Below are 16,043 nucleotides of genomic sequence, written 5' to 3'. Positions count from 1 at the left end.
AAACACCAAAATAAAGACACCAAATTCCAAAAAGTTGCTTTTAAACGTAATCTTTCAGTGATCATTTTTTTTTTCAGATATGGAAGGTTGACTCACTTGTTTATATGCTAAAAAGAACCCCTTATTTTGATTTCTGAATACTTTCTCTCCTAGTAGTCAAACTTATTATGGAATAAAACATTTTGATAATTGCTTTTTAATATGATGAAAGGTTGGAACCTTTTCCAATGACAAGGAAATGAGAGAATATAATGGAATGATGTCTTGTAATTTTTATAACTTCCAAATAGCAACGAGAGAGTCGTTCATTTATTCACTGAAGTTTCCTTCCAGAATCACAGAATTACTCCTACACAGCAATTAGAAGCGGGAGATGAATGTTTAAACGTTAGCTGTAACTTGTCTTTCTGGGGAGGAGGGGACTAGGTTTAAGCTGTTGGCAATGGGAAAAGTTAATTAACAAATAGAAAATGTTAGTTATTACTGCCCTATTTTCTGAGAAGGTTTTCCAAATTGAGAAGTTAAATAAACCATCACTGTAATTTTCAATGGTTTTCTTTTCAAAAAGGAGCTCAAGGTAAATAACCTAAATGATCATATTTTCAGTGTTAATATTTGTTTTAAAAACATGATTCTTTGGAGGAAGGTTTCTTATCTATCACTTGTCAAAGTCCATGACTGGATGGCTCAGTGGGAGGAGCACAGAGCACAGAGCACAGAGCCAACAATTCCACATGTTCAGAACCTTGTAGACCCCTCAACTTCCCTTCCCTCCTTCTCAAGGTCATAGCCAAACCTGCCACTGTGGGTCACCATTCACAAAGGGAATGGCTAAGAGAGTGGGAGGGTTTCAAACAGAGCCATTCTCACTCCTGGAGAAACAGAGTTGATGACTTACTCTTGGGGCCATGTTTTCTTTAGACAAAGAGAGATTTGTAGCCCCTTGTGTATTATTTCCTTGACTGCCCAGAAGGCCAGTTACTGTACCTTTAATTCTACAGTAACTAAAGGTAACTTTCTACCTTTAGGTCCCTGTCCATTCCTGTTCCTCCTTTCCTGATGGAGTTGCTGATTTTCCTTCCTATCTTTCCTTAATTTATTTATTTTTAGCCACACCATGCGTCATGTGGGATCTTACTTCCCTGACCAGGGATCAAACTTGTGTGCATTGGTAGCATGGAGTCTTAACCACTGGACCACCAGAGACGTCCCCTTATCTTTCCTTGAGCTTACTTGGGAATATGTTCTCTCTCTGTCTCTGTCTCTCTGTGTCTTTCTCTCTCTCTTACAGTAAGCCTCCTTAAATCTTCTTTAGAAGTTGGTGGCTGTTAGATTTAAGGACAGCTGACTCACTTAACAGCTTATCCCAGTGGGCAAAGTTTACTTCATCTTTTACCTTAAATCTTTGTGTGTTTTTTTTGTTTGTTTGTTTGTTCTGTTTTTGTTTTTGGTTTGGTTTTTTTTTGACACTTTTCTTCTTTGTCTCTCCTTGACATTTGTTTTCTCACCTATGTACTTCACCGGTTAGTGCTGAGAAAAGAATAACAAAAAATTAATAAGAAAGGACGTGTGTGTTAGTATCCCGTGTCTTTGAGCTCTTCTAAGAGGGTTACTGTTTTGCTGAAAGTTGTGTGCTTCTGTCAAGAGTGAAAAAGCAGAAAATGGGATTTTTGAAGATGGATTTTTATTTCTTACTGCTTTAAACCAAGAGACTAGTTGCTACCACAAAAGTTGCTCACTTTCTGTTCTCTTCAGCAATGTTTTAACTTTATATTTGTCCTAATGTAAATATACGTGACTTTCAAGCCATGTCAAGTCCTTTTGGGAAAAAGATGGCGTATAGATAAAATAGGGCGTCTTTTTTTTTTGCCTTGCCAGCTGTTTTAGTATTTTATATGCTGTGGTTTGTCTTTGGTATGCATTTATTAACTCCTCATTCATCAGTCATTCATTCATTCGATAAACACTCGTGCCAGCTCCTTTTCCAAGCCCTGAGGACACAAAGATAAACAGGACAAAGATTAAAAATTCCCTGTCCTCAAGAAACTAGGTATAAGAAAGAAATAAAACTGCTCTCATAGAGCCTACACATTAGTGAGCAATGCAGACATGTTCACAAATAACTACAATATAACACAGGATTTATGTGCTATGAAGGGTACAAGTAAACTTGAGAGCATAGAGGACGCAGCGACTAATTTTAACTTGAGGAGGATGAGGAAGGCTTCATGGAGGAGGTGACTTTTAAGTAGATCCTTGAAAGATGAATTGATTTCTGTGAGCCAAGGTGTACAAGAAAGGTATTCCAGGCTGAGGGAACAACCTCTGAGAAATCTCAGAGGTATGGAAGAACTTTCTGGGATTCATATTGTTAGGTGCGGGGAGGATGGTGACAGAGGAGCCTGGAAAGGAAGTGGGAGCACTCAGAATGACCACTCAGCACTCCTGGGCCTTCTCAACCTGCTCCCAACCTTCTTTTCATTCTGCTCTCATCCCTGTGTCCCATTTTCCACCCCACTGCTGCTGATGGCAGTATAGTGAGTATAGTGACTCCGCTAGTTTCCCTAGCTTGAGTCTCAGTTCTCACGAGTTGCAGTGGTGCTTCTGCCTCTTCCTACTCTTGGAAGCTTCGGGGAATTCCCTGTCTTAGCCTCCAGCCCTGGGAATCCAAATCCAACCACCTTTGTTCTGGTTAATTCCCCTCTCCCAGGCCAAACTTCCCTATACTCAAAAGTAGGGCCAGGGAGCAATGTGATCAGAGAGGAATTCATCTAACAGCATGGGGCTGTGAGCTGATGACTAGTTTCCTACGCAGCCTAGCTAGATGCTGGGATGGGGGAGGGGGGCTGGGGAGTTCTTGCACCAAAGATCACCCTGAGAGACAGAATAAGATTGCAAATCATTTGATATTTTAGGAAACTGAGGTTTGAAACCTCAACATTCTAAATTTACATAAGGACAAATATCACACCAGCGTGGCACCAGTGAGTGGTGCGTGGAAAAGAAAAAAGGAAAATACGGGTGATTGAGAGGAAGTAAAGATGGCCTTATTTTCACCTGAAATATAGTTATTTTCCTGGGTTTTTCAATTATATTTGGGGTGGGAGAAAGTTTGGAGAAACATTATTGATATCTTCAGGCATTTTCATGTAATAGTTTGTATTTATCCATTGTTGTTTTTCTTCACTTTCTTTTCTTTTTTTCTAGGTTAGCAGGGTGAACAGCCTGTAGTGCGGGTTTCAGTTCAGTTCAATTCAGTTCAGTTGCTCAGTCGTGTCTGACTCTTTGCGACCCCAGGAATTGCAGCACTCCAGGCCTCCCTGTCCATCACCATCTCCCGGAGTCCACTCAAACTCACGCCCATCGAGTTGGTGATGCCATCCAGCCATCTCATTCTCAGTTGTCCCCTTCTCCTCCTGCCCCCAATCCCTCCCAGCATCAGAGTCTTTTCCAATGAGTCAACTCTTCGCATGAGGTGGCCAAAGTACTGGAGTTTCAGCTTTAGCATCAGTCCTTCCAATGAACACCCAGGACTGATCTCCTTTAGGATGGACTGGTTGGATCTCCTTGCAGTCCAAGGACTCTCAAGAGTCTTCTCCAATACCACAGTTCAAAAGCATCAATTCTTTGGCGCTCAGCCTTCTTCACAGTCCAACTCTCACATCCATACATGACCACTGGAAAAACCATAGCCTTGACTAGACGGACCTTTGTTGGCAAAGTAATGTCTCTGCTTTTCAATATGCTGTCTAGGTTGGTCATAACTTTCCAATCACCATCTGCAGTGATTTTGGAGCCCCCAAAAATAAAGTCTGACACTGTTTCCCCTGTTTCCCCATCTATTTCCCATGAAGTCATGGGGCCAGATGCCATGATCTTCCTTTTCTGAATGTTGAGCTTTAAGCCAGCTTTTTCACTCTCCTCTTTCACCTTCATCAAGAGGCTTTTGAGTTCCTCTTCACTTTCTGCCATAAGGGTGGTGTCATCTGCATAACTGAGGTTATTGATATTTCTCCCGGCAATCTTGATTCCAGCTTGTGCTTCCTCCAGCCCAGCGTTTCTCATGATGTACTCTGCATATAAGTTAAATGAGCAGGGTGACAATATACAGCCTTGACATATTCCTTTTCCTATTTGGAACCAGTCTGTTGTTCCATGTCCAGTTCTAACTGTTGCTTCCTGACCTGCATATGGGTTTCTCAAGAGGCAGATCAGGTGGTCTGGTATTCCCATCTCTTTCAGAATTTTCCACAGTTTATTGTGATCCACACAGTCAAAGGCTTTGGCACAGTCAATAAAGCAGAAATAGATATTTTTCTGGAACTCTCTTGTTTTTTCGATGATCCAGCGGATGTTGGCAATTTGATCTCTGGTTCCTCTGCCTTTTCTAAAATCAGCTTGAACATCTGGAAATTCACCGTTCATGTATGGCTGAAGCCTGGCTTGGAGAATTTTGACCATTACTTTACTAGCATGTGAGATGAGTGCAATTGTGACGTAGTTTGAGCATTCTTTGGCATTGCCTATCTTTGGGATTGTAATGAAAACTGACCTTTTCCAGTCCTATGACCACTGCTGAGTTTTCCAAATTTGCTGGCATATTGAGTGCAGCACTTTCACAGCATCATCTTTCAGGATTTGAAATAGCTCAGCTGGAATTCCATCACCTCCACTAGCTCTGTTCGTAGTGATGCTTTCTAAAGCCCACTTGACTTCACATTCCAGGATGTCTGGCTCTAGGTCAGTGATCACATCATCGTGATTATCTTAGTCTTGAAGATCTTTTTTGTACAGTTCTTCTGTGTATTCTTGCCACCTCTTCTTAATATCTTCTGGTTCCTTCTATTAGGTCCATACCATTTCTGTCCTTCATCGAGCCCATCTTTGCATGAAATGTTCCCTTGGTATCTCTAATTTTCTTGAAGCGATCTCTAGTCTTTCCCATTCTGTTGTTTTCCTCTATTTCTTTGCATTGATCTCTAAGAAGGCTTTCCTATTTCTCCTTGCTATTCTTTGGATCTCTGCCTTCAGATGCTTATATCTTTCCTTTTCTCCTTTTCTTTTCACTTCTCTTCTTTTCACAGCTATTTGTAAGGCTTTCCCTAGCTCCCCAGTAGAGCTAGAAGTCTTTCTACTTTCAATCCAAGGAGTTTCCTAACACATTGGTTGGTTCAGTTAGGTATTTCTCTGCTGGAATGAATTTCTCCAGGTTTCTAGAAAGTATATAATTGCTTCTGTGAAAGGCAAAGCAGATTATCCTGCCTCAGAGCTTCATCCTGTCTGGTGGCTTTTCACTGTAACATTTAGATTGCAAATGCGACATTGTTTACCTTGTCATCTGGAATGAGAATATGTATTTTTCTTGGTCCTGAAAGTGTGTCTTGTACAAACATTATTCAGGGTCTTCGTCATCTTTTAATTCCTAGTGTCTGGCACATATTCAAGTTTGGTTAAATATTAGGTATATGTTGAAGCAATGTACCCTCCTTTAGATCTTTTGTCATATGATCACACAGAAATAGCAGGAGTCAGAGAAGTTTTCTGTAAAGGACCAAATAGTAAATATTTTGGGCTTGAATGCCACACAGTCTCTGCCATAACTACTCAACTTTGCTGCAAAAGCAGCCAGAGACAAATAAACAGGTGTCTCTGTGTTCTCATAAAACATTATTTGCAAAAACAAGTGACTGGTCTTGGGCCGTAGTTAGCCAGCTCCTGGTTTCTAGAGTAGCAAGAGATTTAGAGACCAAAATGGATAAAAGTGATGAATCTGTTACAAGCATGTACTCATATAAAATTTAAGCATTTAATTTTCATTAAACAAATGAACAGAGGTTTAAACCATGAGCAAATTCATTTGAATTCTAAGCTTTTCTATTGGATGTTGTCTGGACCTGTTTTATCCATGTTGGTAAGTGAACCAACTAGCAAAGATCAAAATAAAATTAACAAGGTACAAATTAGTATGGGGGCCACGAGTGAACTTGAGCAAACTCTGGGAGATAGTGGAGGATGGGGAAGCCTAGCGTGCTGCAGTCCTTGGGGTCACAGTCAGACATGATTTAGTGAGTAAACAACACGAGTACAGTGATTCAAAGTTGGGGTTTCTATTCTGTGGGGTTATTATGCTTGATTCTTTTTGAGAGCCAGTAGTTGTCACTATATGACTTAGAGCATGGTTGGTCAGGGGCTCAGAGGGATAGTAAAGCATGACTGGGGACTCCTGTTCATCCTCTTCCTGTTACTTCGACTCCAAAACTTGCACAACAAAGTCTCTACTCTAGCTTTTTTAAATGTGGCCAATAACAATAGGGAGAGGGGACTTATTCATTCATTTGACAACCTATTGAACATCTATTCTATGACAATGATTATGAGAATCTACAGAAGGAAGCTAAAAAGATGAAAAGATAGATGATTCCAGCCTTTACAGTGCTCCCAAGCCAGTGGGGGAGACAGAACAGCCAATAAGCAGTAACACTTGAACTAGAGAGTGATATTGTTAGTGTCATTGGAAAGCATTGACTTGACTACTCTTGGAGTTTTAAAATCATATAGTATGTTATTTGGGTACTAAAGATTTACATGGGACTTTGAGGACGTTCATACCCAGTAGTTAGTATAAGCAAAATTAATTGCTATTATAACACGTAATTTTATATGCATATGGATGAACTTTCAATCAAATCTCATCCCTAGAAACAATACACTCAGAGAAGAAAGAATTTTTCTCATTTGATTAGTTTATGAAGTAACCATTTAAAAAAATCCCAATTTGTTTGACATTTGTCTGGAAGGATAACAAACCAAAACAGACCTGAAGAAAGACAGAGTCCTTCATTGTCTCATGATCAATACTAGACTGCACAGAACAGGGCACAGAAAATAAGGAAGAAATACCCCTCATTATAAATATGTCATGACTAAATCCTATCTGACGTATTTGGCATTGGAGAATAATCGGAAATTCTATTTATGTTCCTATTTACACTTCTATTGTCAAAATTAATGATTCACTATAAGTGAGAAGTTTTGCCTATAGTCATCACCATCAGTGCCTGTGACTAAATGAAAATGTGTTTTTATTTCCACAAACCTTGATTTTCATTACAAAGTCCCAGACTCAAATTTTCCCATTCATGACCAATGGCCTAAAAAGTCTTCCCTAAATTGACAAATCCTTACCCTTCAAAATAAACATTCATTTTTGATAAGTTTTATTAACTACTGAACAGATAGAAATGTCTAGCATATGTCTAAGGAATAACAATGAAACAAACCCCGAATATCCACCATCAAGAAACGAGAAATGGATACATTTTAAAAAATTAAATTTTCCTTTGTATAAGTAATGCATTACATGCTATAAATTCAAAATTTACAAGAGGGTATACATACATTGACAATTTTATCATTTTCATTTATGTAAAGTCCTTCCTTATTCTTTTTTATGACTGCAGAGTATTCTATTTATAGATGTAATATCATTTACTTACCCAGTCACCTATTGATTTGTATTTTGCTTGTTTCTAATATGTTGCTTTTATTTTTAACATGCTGTGATGACTAACCTTGTGTGTAAATCATTTAACACATGTATGAGTATATCTGCAGAATAAATTCCTAGAAGTGAAACGCTTTGGTCAAAAGGTATATATATTTTATTTTCTGTTTTTTAAGGCATGAGTATTTTTATACAGAGAAAATGTATGCTTCTATCAGCAATGCATGAGAGCGCTTACTTCCCCACACTTTCAAGAATGAACTGTGTCATTAAGCTTTGTCAGTGTTACAGGCAGCAAAAATTATATCATGGTGTTTACATTTGCATTTCTCTTATTATTACTGAAGCTGAGCATCTTCTTTTTTTCTATATGATTCCATTTATATGAAGTTCTCCAAGAGGTGAAACTAATCCATGATGATAGAAATCAAAATAAAGGTCTGGGGCAGAGATAGACTGGAAAGAAGTATAAGAAGTATAAGATATTTTTCCAGGGCAATGAAAATATTCTTAATTTTGATAGGTGCTGGGTATGAATGCTACTTCAATTTAGAAAAAAAAAAGATAAGCACTTAAGTACTGTGCACAGTCTGGTTTGTAGCAGGTGCGTGGTAAGGACTGCTGAATGAAATGCCAGTGCCCTGAGCGATGATGATGGGCGAGGGTGGATTCGTGCTGGACTTCTCACAGGTTCCACTGCCTCCCAAGGGCAAGAACTAGCCATGACCCAGGGTTGCTCTTAGGACCCCTTTGAGCATCTTTTCATATGTCAATAGCTATTTTTATTTGCTCTTCTGTGAACTCTGTGCTCATCTTCCTCTATTTTTCTAAGGCTTGTTGGTCTTTTTTCCTATTGATTTGTGAAAGCTATTCATTTGGGGAACTTTGTTCTTTATCTAATATTAATTCTTCTCCTCAGTTCATTTATCTCTTAACTTTGTTTACGTGGTTTTGCCATACATACATTCTTTATTATTGTGTAGTCTAATGTATCCATCTTTTTTATGGTTTTGGGGTTTTCTGAGAACGTCTATATTGATAAACTCCTCTCCAAGAGTAAAAAACAACAGACACTGAAACAGAACGATAATTCTCGACTCTTCCTGCTATTGATTGTAATATTATTTTACCTGTAGCATCTCTACAACTGACCTCAGGCACTGAAATGGAATGGCTTGAGTATAAAGAATTCTGCCTGGTGACACTTCAGAAACCCAGATGCTATGGAAATCTGATCCAGTTCTGTTGTTTAAAAAAACACTCATCAATTGTCTATTATGAGTAAAACACTGCGCCAGGCAACTTGTGGGATACAAAGAGAAAAAAAAAATGGGTCTTTCCCTATAAAAGGCTTGTGATACAGTGTGGGAGATAGATTTGGTTGGAAATATGGATCATCAATGTTCTTCTTTTTAGAATTTATTTTATTGAAGTATAGTTGTTTCACAATGCTGTGTTAATTTCTGCTGTGTAGCAAAGTGATTTAGTTATACATTCTTTTTCATATTCCTCTCCATTATGATTCGTCGCAGGATATTGAATATAGTTCCCTGTGCTCTACAGTAGGACCTTGTTGTTTATCTGTCCTACATGTGATAGCTTGCATCTGCTAATCCCAGACTCCCAATCTATGCCTCCTCCATCACCACCTGCCCCTTGGCAACCACAAGTCTGTTGCCTATGTCTGTGAGTCTGCTTCTGTTTCGAAGATAAGATGATTGATACTCTTATCATGTAGAGCAGGGGTCAGTAAGCTTCATTTGTGAAGGGCCAGCTAGGAAATATTTTCAGTTTACAACTATTCAATTCTGTCTGAACCATGAGAGTATCTACGTTCCAATGAAAGTCTATTTATGGATACTGAAGTGTGAATTTCATGTAATTTTTATGTTGTGAAATATTCTATTATGTTTTACTTTTTATTCAAGCTATAAAAAAAGTAAAGTGAGTGAGTGAAGTTGCTCAGTCGTGTCCGACTCTTTGTGACACCATGGGCTATAGCCTACCATGCTCCTCCATCTGTGGGATTCTCTAGGCAAGAGTACTGGAGTGGGTTGCCATTTCCTTCTCCAGAGGACCTTCCTGACCCAGGGATTGAACCCGGGTCTCCCGCATTGTAGGCTGACGCTTTACAGTCTGAGCCACCAGGGAAGTCCTAAAAAAAGTAAAGACAAAAACACTTAGCTCAAGGACCATACAAAAACGAACGGGAGGCCATATTCGACTCACTGGTCATAGTGAAACAACCCCTGATGTAGAGGGACAACTGTGAAATTCTATACTAGGAGGAAAGATGATTTTGGGGAAACCTATCAGTTATTGAAACCCTCAAAATAACTCTATTTGGTATAAACCATTAGGTTTCCCAGATGGTGCTAGTGGTAAAGAACCCGCCTGCCAATGCAGAAGACATAAAGACACCTGTGTTCAATCCCTGGGTTGGGAAGATCCCCTGGAGGAGGGCATGGCAACCCACTGCAGTATTCTTGCCTGGAGAATCCCATGGACAGAGGAGCCTGGTGGGCTATGGTCCGTAGGAACACAAAGAGTCAGACATGACTGAAGTGACTTAGCATGCATGCTTGCATTAGTTTAAGGTATAATATAAGCTACAAGGATAGATTTTACAACACAAGGAATATAGCCAATATTTTATATTAACTATAAATGGAGTATAACAGTTAAAAATTGTGAGTCACTATAGTGTACACCTCTAACCTAGATAATGTTGTACACCAATTATAATTCAATAAAATAATAATTTTTAAAACTCTAAGTTCATCCCTTTAAGCTTTGCAAAAGGAATCTGGAAGCAATGAATGGAGAAACAGTGGATATGTGACCTGCTGCTCAGCTAAACTCTGCTTCAAGCTGGAGAGGATGGAGTTCTCTGAATCGAATTCACCGATTCCTTCCGTTAAACTGCCTTTCACCTAATATTTCTGTAAGAGAGTCTAGAAACTATGGTGATTGATGCCATAGAAACACACAGCGAGAGAGCAGGGTGATGAGCTTGTGGATTGTGGCATGGCTGAGAGGCAAAAAGCTTTTTAGCTGCCAATCTCTAGGTAAAGTAATAGAATAAAATAGAATGCAGCTAGCATCAGAGGAGCTTTGCTGTTTACAAAGCACTCTTCATGTATATTATCACCTTTAATTTTACACAAAATTCACAATAACCGTGTGAGGTCGTTATTTTGATGATTTTTACAGATGAGAATCTGACTTCTTTCTTATGGCCCTATTCTCATTGCCCTAAGCATAAGGACCAGATGTTTCTCAATATTAAAGGTAAGACCACAATTAGTAAATACGTATTTTCCTCCATTTACAATGGCGTTGCATCCCAATAAGCACATTATCAGTTTAAAAAAATCAGTAAGTCCAAATGCATTTAATGCACCTAACCTACAGAACGCCATAGCCTACTACCTTAAACATGCTCAGAACATTTATGTTAGCCTGCAGATGGGCAAAATCATCTAACACAAAGCCTCTTTGATAATAAAATTGGAGTAGTTCCTGTAATTCACTGAATTCTGGGAATTCCCTGGTATCCAGCGGTTGGAACTCTACAATTCCACAGCCGAGGGTGCGGGTTCAATTTCCGGTTGGGGAACTAAGATCCCATAAGCTACTCGAAGTGGTGCCCCCTAAAAAATAATTAAATGATTTTTTTCAAATGTATTGAATACTATCCTGAAAGTGAAAAACAGAATGGTTGGGTACAGAGTGGCTGTAAGTATATTGGTTGTTTACCCTCTTGATCATGTGGCTGAAGAGTTGTGGTGGCTGCCCCTGCTCAGCATCAGAGAGTCTCCTGCCACATATCCCTAATCTGGGAAAAGATTGAACTCCAAATTTGAAGTAAGATTTCTACTGAATGCATATCGCTTTTACACCTTTCTAAAGTTGAACCATTGTAAGTTGGGGGTCATCTGTGATGGTGAAGATGATGATAGTCAAAGCCTGCAGGTCACAGGATATCGGTTGTGTTCCAGACACTAAGGCAACTGACATATGCCTCATTTTGGAGTCATTATGGCATTGTGTTTTTCATCACACACTTTTGGAGTCAGATAGATCCATATTCAAGCCTTTGTTCTGCCACTTAAAACCCTGTGATGTGGGGCAAATTACAGAACTTCTCCAATTTTAAGTTTCCTGATCTATAAAAGGTAGGTGACATGATGCTACCTATTTCTTCTGGCTAGAGCATGAATCAAATCAGATAATGAATGTAAAATGCTTAGCACAGTAGCTCACACATACTAAGTGCTTGATAAATTGTTATTATTACTACACAGAGCTTATAATAACTCTGATGATCCTGCAAAGATGATGAAAATAATTTAATGGAATCCACACACCTGGCATTCAGACGATTAACAAAGCTTCGAAATCATTATAGACACACAGGAAGTTGCAAAAATAGTAGAAAGATCTGCACACGCTGCCCTCAGCTTCCCCCAACAGCAACATTCTTATATAACTGTAATACAATATCAAAATCAGAAAATTGACATTGGTATAATATTGTTAACTAAAGACTTTATTCATTTTCCACAATTTTTAAAACTGCATTCACTTATGTGTATATAGCTCTATGTAATTTTATCCCAAGTATAGGTTTATATAACCACTACCACAATCAAGACACAGAACTGTTTCCGTTACCACAAAGTAACTCCCTGGTGCTGTGTCTTTGCATTTGCATCTAACCCCCATCCCTCTCCAATGGCAACCACTAATCTGTTCTGCATCTCTGAAGTTTTGTCATTTTAAAGTATTGTATAAATGGAGTCATACGGTATATAATCTTTTGAGAATAATTTTTTTCACTAAGCATGATGCCATTGAGATCCATTCAAATTGTTGCATGTGTCAATAGCTCATTTCTTTATTTCTTTTTTTTTTTTTACTGTATTCCACCATATACCAGAGTTTGTGCAACCATCACTCACTGAAGAGTATTTGAATTATTTCCAGTGTTTGGCTATTGCAAGTAAAACTGCTATGAACAATAGTGAACACTTTTTGTGTGGACATAAGTTTCCATTTCTTTATCCCCAAGAGTGTGATTGCTGGGTCATATGGTAAGTATACATTTAAAATGATAAGAAATTGCCAAACTTTTTTCCAGAGTGTCTGTACCATTTTATATTCCCAGCAGTGGTACATGAGTGATATAGTTTTTCCACATCCTCACCAAGTATTATCACTAATTTTTAACTGTTCTAATAAGTGTGTAGTAACAACTCTTGGTGGTTCTAATTTGCATTTCCCCAGTAGCTAATGATATTTAACATTTGTTCCTATGCTTATTTGCCACACATCTTCTCTGTGGTGAAATATCTGCTGATGTTTTTTTACCTATTTTATGATTGGATGGATTTGTGTGTTTACTGTTGAGTTTTCAGAGTTCTTTTTATATAATGAATGCAGAGCTTTTGTTGAATATATGATTTAAGTTGTGGGTTTAATTGTGTTCCCCCCAAACTCCAGTACCTATGACAGTGAGCTTATTTGGAAATAGGATCTTTGCAGATATAATCAAGGTAAAATGAAGTCATACTGGAGGAGGACAGACCCTAATCCAATGGCTGATGTCCTCATAAAAAGAGGAAAATTTGGGCACAGACATTTAAGGAGAACACCACGTGGCAAAGGAAGCTGGAATTAGAGCAATGCATCTGCAGCCAAGGAATGACAAGGATTTGCCAGCAGCCATGAGAAATTAGGAAGAGGCAAGGAAGAATTCTTTGCTTACAGCCTTCAGAGAAAGGCTGACACCTTTCTCTGATATTTGAGTTCTGGCCTGCAGAACTGTGAGGGAACACATTTCTGCTGTTTTAAACCACCAAATTTATGATGATTTGTTATGGCAGCCTCAGGAAGTGAATCCATCTTATAAATAATTTCTCCCAGTCTCTACCTGATCTTTTCACTCTCTTAATGGATCTTGCTAGGGAAAAGTTTTAATTTTTATAATGTCTAATTTATTAATTTCAAAAAATTTTATGAATCAAGGTTTTAGCATCATGTCCTAAGAACTCTTTCTCTAGCCCTAGATATCAAAGATTTTGTCCTATGATTTCTTCTGAATTTTTAAAATTAATTTTGTTTTTATTTAAATCTGTTATCATTTGAAGTTAATTTTTGTACATGGTGTAAGGTTTAGGTTGAGGGTCATTTTGGTTTTATATATGGATGTCTAATTATTCTAGCATCCTTTATTGGAAATGCTTTTCTTTCTCTATTGGATCACTTTTGGGTCTTCATAAAAAATCAATTGAACCTATTTGCATTCATCTAGTCTAGGATCCTTATTCGATTCCATTGATCTATGAGTCTATTTTTCACACACTGTGACCCAACTATGTTTTTGATAGTCAAGATTCAAGGTTGCATAGATCTAGTGGCACATATTCAAGGAGGAACTACTGATATACTGCCTTGATTACTGTAGGCGTAGTTAAGTCTTAACATTAGGTAGGGTAATCCATTCCACTTTATCCTTTTTCAGAACTGATTGAGCTATTCTAGCTCCTTTGCCTTTCCATATATATTTTGGAATAATCTTGTCTTTAGGTATAAAACATCTTGCTGGGATTTTGACAGGAATTTCGTTTAAATCTACAGATCAATTTGGGAAGAATTGACATCTTTACTATGTTGAGTCTTCCAATCCATGAACAAGGTGTGTCTCTCCATTTATTTAAATCCTTGATTTCTTGCATCTTCATTTAAAAATTTTCAGCACAGATATCCTATACACATTTTGTTAGATTTATACTTAAGTGTTACGTTTCCTTTGGAGTGATTAAAAAATGGCTGTATTGTTAATTTCCTTCCAGATGTTTGTTGCTACTTTGGAGAAGGAAATGGCAACTCATTCTAGTATCCTTGCCTGGGAAATCCCACGGACAGAGGAGCCTGGCGGGCTACAGGCCATGGGGTCAAAGAGTTGGATACGACTGAGCGACTAACACTTTCGCTACTTTGCATAAAGTCACTGGAATAGATGCTATGAACCCAGAAATAAACAAGATACATATATTCTCAAATGTTTTTGCCAAGCAACATCTTGAGCTCAAAGTTGAAATTTTATGAAACGATGTTTATGCTGCTTCTGTTTATTCTGCTTCCCTGGTACCTCAGCTGGTAAAGAATCCTCCTGCAATGCAGGAGAGCCTGGTTCAATTCCTGAGCCAGGAAGATCAGCTGGAGAAAGGATAGGTTACCCACTCCAGTATTCTTGGGCTCCCCTATTGACTCAACTGGTAAAGAATCTGCCTGCAATGCAGGAGACCTGGGTTCAGTCCTTGGGTTGGGAAGATCCCCTGAAGAAAGGAAAGGTGACCCACTCCAGTATTCTGGCCTGGAGAATCTCATGGACTCTCAAAGAGTCGGATACGACTGAGTGACTTTCACTTTCACATGCTGCTTCTAGTTTCCTGAAGATTGAATTATTCACTCAATTAACCAGTGAGTCCCAAAGTGTTTTATGATGTGGCGTTTCCTTTAAGAAAAGCATGAGTAAGAACATTGTAGTTATAGTTCTATTGTCATAATGCTCTATCTTTAAAAGCAAAAAGAAAAGAGAACAGCCACCCATCTTGTAGTTTGATCAATGTGGTCATTTACCATTCCCCTCAACCCTACTTTTAAAGGCCCTAACTCATTCCAAGGGTCTTCAGGCCTCCCTTCTTGCTGGGTAATGATAATTTGACCTTAAGTTCTAGACTTAGTAACATCTCCAGGCCCTAATATTGGTCTCAGCCCTTGCCACACATTAGGAATCAGCTTGCGAGATTTTTATAATACAGGTTTTAGGGATTTCTCTGGCAGTCTAGTGGTTAAGAGTCTGTGCTGCCAATGCAGGGAGCACAGGTTCAGTCCCTGGTCAGGGAACTAAGATGCAGTGCGGTGCAGCCAAAATTTAAAACAGTACAGATTTTAGGGATCCAGACCAGACCAACTGATTCAGAGCCTCTGGGCCTGAGGCCTAGGCACAGGTATCTCTTAACAGCTCTTGAGATGATGCTGTGGTAGAGGGAGAACTAAGAATCAGTGTAAATCTAACCCAAACTGCTGATTATGGTTGTATAAGTCCAGTCTTTGTAGATCAAATTGTATACTTATATTTTATTAAAGTTCCACTTACTATGTTCCAGGTACTGTATTAAGCACTTTACACACATTATTTTGCTTTATCTTCATGAGGTATTTGAGGTGGCTTGAAGGATATCCGGGGAAGGAAAGTTTTAGCTTTCTTCCCATCTCCATCATATTTCTGAATAGCAACTCCAAATAATTATATGAACATAAAAGGGTTAGTTGCTTAGTCGTGTCTGACTCTTTGCAACCCCATGGACGGTAGCCTGCCATGCTCCTCTGTCCATGGAATTCTCCAGGCAAGAATACTGGAGTGAGTTGCCATTCCCTTTCTAGAGGGGATCTTCCTGACCCAGGGGTCAAACCCAGGTCCCCCGCATTGCAGGCAGATTCTTTACCATCTGAGCCATCAGGGAAGCCC

The 16,043-nt window shown here is 38.7% G+C and overlaps 1 protein-coding gene across 1 annotated transcript in view; it reads left to right on the top strand.

Moving 5' to 3' along the window:
• Positions 1 to 3,231, top strand: part of ADGRG4 (adhesion G protein-coupled receptor G4) — a 145,768-nt gene extending 142,537 nt beyond the window's left edge. The window contains 1 exon segment of the mRNA XM_027535470.1: positions 3,208 to 3,231. Coding sequence (XP_027391271.1) covers positions 3,208 to 3,231 — 24 coding nt within the window.
• Positions 3,232 to 16,043: the final 12,812 nt, after the last annotated feature.

Source organism: Bos indicus x Bos taurus, chromosome X, assembly GCF_003369695.1.
Source record: "Bos indicus x Bos taurus breed Angus x Brahman F1 hybrid chromosome X, Bos_hybrid_MaternalHap_v2.0, whole genome shotgun sequence".
NCBI lineage: Eukaryota > Metazoa > Chordata > Mammalia > Artiodactyla > Bovidae > Bos > Bos indicus x Bos taurus.
This window is presented reverse-complemented; position numbering and strand designations above follow the sequence as displayed.